This window comes from Phaethon lepturus, unplaced genomic scaffold (genome assembly GCF_000687285.1).
Source record: "Phaethon lepturus isolate BGI_N335 unplaced genomic scaffold, ASM68728v1 scaffold47619, whole genome shotgun sequence".
Taxonomy (NCBI): Eukaryota; Metazoa; Chordata; class Aves; order Phaethontiformes; family Phaethontidae; genus Phaethon; species Phaethon lepturus.
Window position 1 is genome coordinate 7,234 of NW_010564977.1, and position 2,447 is coordinate 9,680.

Sequence of the window (2,447 nt, forward strand, 5' to 3'; positions counted from 1 at the left end):
AGTGGCTGGCCACCTCCAGCGGACAGTCTGGGAGCCGGGGCTGGTGTGGAGCCAGGCAAACAGTGCAAACCAGTTCAAATGAGCTTGTATGTTCACTGCATTAAGGGGCTTGTGCTCTCCTTGCTGGCTGAAGATCACCTCCGAGAGGACCAGAGCTCCATTGAAGATGTGGTAAGTGGGAAAGCATCTACACCTGCAGCTACGCTCACTGCTGCTTGTCTGCTGGTGGTGGTGGTGGTGGTGGTGGTGGGGACAGGGGTTGCAACTGAGGAGCGAGCGTTGGATCACTGTTCCCATTTCTTCCTCACCTGCTCTGTATTGTGCAAGGCCAAGCCGTTTGGCTTAGGGTTCGTCACCGCAACCAAAGCTATGTGGGAGGCTGTTTGTGAACGTCAGGCAGCGAGCCTGAGAGGTGAGAGCGTTGTCTCACATGCGACTCCTGTTGCCTGTTGTTGTCTGTCGGTGCCAGCACCAGAGCAGAGTGTGTAGGTGTGACCGTCAGACAGCCCCACAGGCTGCCAAAGGCCTGTGCTGGATTTGGGATTTGTTGGGAAAGACTGTCAGTTTTGTGGTGCTTTTTGGAAAGCCGGGTTTGTTCTCTGTTTAACCTCCACTTCGCCTGCCACAGCTTCTCACTCTGGAAGCACCAGGGAGATGTGTCTGGCAGTAAGTCCCCAAAGAGTTTCTGTTCCACATGAAGGTCTGGCTGTCTGCGTCCCCAGCGCGCTCTCCCTGGCGCCGCTCTCCGGGGGCAGGAGCGAAGGGTGCCATTGGGGCACCCCAGATAGGTGCTGTACCAGAGCAATCCCAAATTACTCTGCTGCAGGATTTGCTTCAGTGCGCAGGCTTCCCTGCCAAGCGGCGCGGTGCAGCTAACGGGGCTGTGCGGGAAGGACGTGCCGGCCCCCGGCGTTTCCCGGTGAAGCATTAGTCTGCGGAGCTGCCGCCTGGCCTCTGCCTACCTACCAGGGAGCTGAGTCAAAGCTGCAGAGGCCTGTTTGATATGCCAGTTGCCATGGGAACAACCTAATTTCTTTAACCATCAGACTGGAAGGTGGAGGAATGCTCAGACTAACGCTGGCTCCCAGCGTTAGCAGAGCCTCAAGGTTACTCTTTGTGCTTCTGAGCTCTGGGACTCGGAGGCTGTGGCTGTGACCCCTCCGTAAGCAGGGGGATGCCACCTCCGCACAGCACGGGAGGATTGGCGTGCCCAGCAAGGGACTGCTGCAAAATCAGCAGAGGCCAGGAGGTGCAGCCTTGGCCTTTTGCGCCAGACATGGCACATTGTCCCCTTTCTGCTCGTTTCGAACAGGCAGCTGCACACCACCTCCCGCTCCACTGCGTATTCTCCGGTTGAGGGGAGAGAAGAGGACGCAGGTGGGTAGGAACTGACGCTCTCGAGAGCTGAAGGTCATCCTCATTGCACAGGTACCCTCAGCTTCTCTGAGACTTCTCTGGTTACAGCTCCGGCATGGCCGGCTGGCAGTGCCGCTCGGCCGTGCTCGGAGGCGGTGTGGTTCCCGACAGCCCGTGCAGCACCCGTGGCTGGGAACCAGCCTCTGCTCTGCTGCCCGTCTGACTTGCCGTGAGAAGGAGCGTCTGAAGGATGTAGCTAGCGTATGAAAAGCCTCGCTGGGGGACTTAGCTCTGCTAGCGACACATTGCACGTCCTCCTCCCATCAAGTGCCTCGGCAAGGCCAGCAATGGCCCAGCCTGGCTCAGTTTGTCATTCAGTTCATTAAGCCTCAATCAACTGCCTGTCACTGATGCACCACATTTCAGCCGGTTTTCCTGTATGTATTGCCCCAGGGTTGACAAAGCCCTGTTCCATTCAGGTTCCTCTTTTCCCAAACATGCTGCTTCCATCTCACATACTCTTGCTTTGGATGTCATCTTAGCCAAACTGTACTTTCACACAGCTTGGATTTTGGCTGTGATTGGGTTCTTCTGACTACACCCTTCCTCTGGGTGCAGGTGTCTTATCTCTTAGGAGAGATGCACTGCATGTCTCGTCATCCCAGGAGGAAGAGTATTGTTTGAGGAGGTAGAGCTGGACTCTGCTGCTGGCGTCATGGTGGATTTGGGGCGTAGCCTCAGCTTGTCTGTTCCTTTGTTTATCTGTCGATTAAAAATGACCCTCAGCTCTCAGGGATGTCAAACCTTAGTTATAATTAATGTTTGTCGAATGCTTTGAGGCCCCTGAATGACACCAAAGAAGGGTAAAATATGCTACTTGTGCAGCTGAGAAGAGCAGGCGGTACCGATCATCCCTCTGGGAGGGTGGTTTCCAATACAGGCTTTCCCTGCAGAGCAGGAGGCTTCGGAGGCTTTCAGGCTTGCTTCCTGCCTGTCTTTAGGTCTTATTCCTTTATTTGACTGCACAGAAAAGAAAATCTGTTCCGTGACCAGGGGGGTCAAGGGTAGGCCAGGCGCTGCCGTCCTGATGA

At 55.5% G+C, this 2,447-nt stretch overlaps 1 protein-coding gene across 1 annotated transcript in view; it reads left to right on the forward strand.

The window, feature by feature from the left end:
• HPS4 (Hermansky-Pudlak syndrome 4) overlaps positions 1–2,447 on the forward strand; it is a gene marked incomplete at its 5' end in the record, with an annotated part of 12,785 nt that overhangs the window by 6,555 nt on the left and 3,783 nt on the right. Inside the window, one exon of the mRNA XM_010295038.1 lies at positions 11–171. Coding sequence (XP_010293340.1) covers positions 11–171 — 161 coding nt within the window. The remainder of the gene's footprint in view (positions 1–10; positions 172–2,447) is intronic.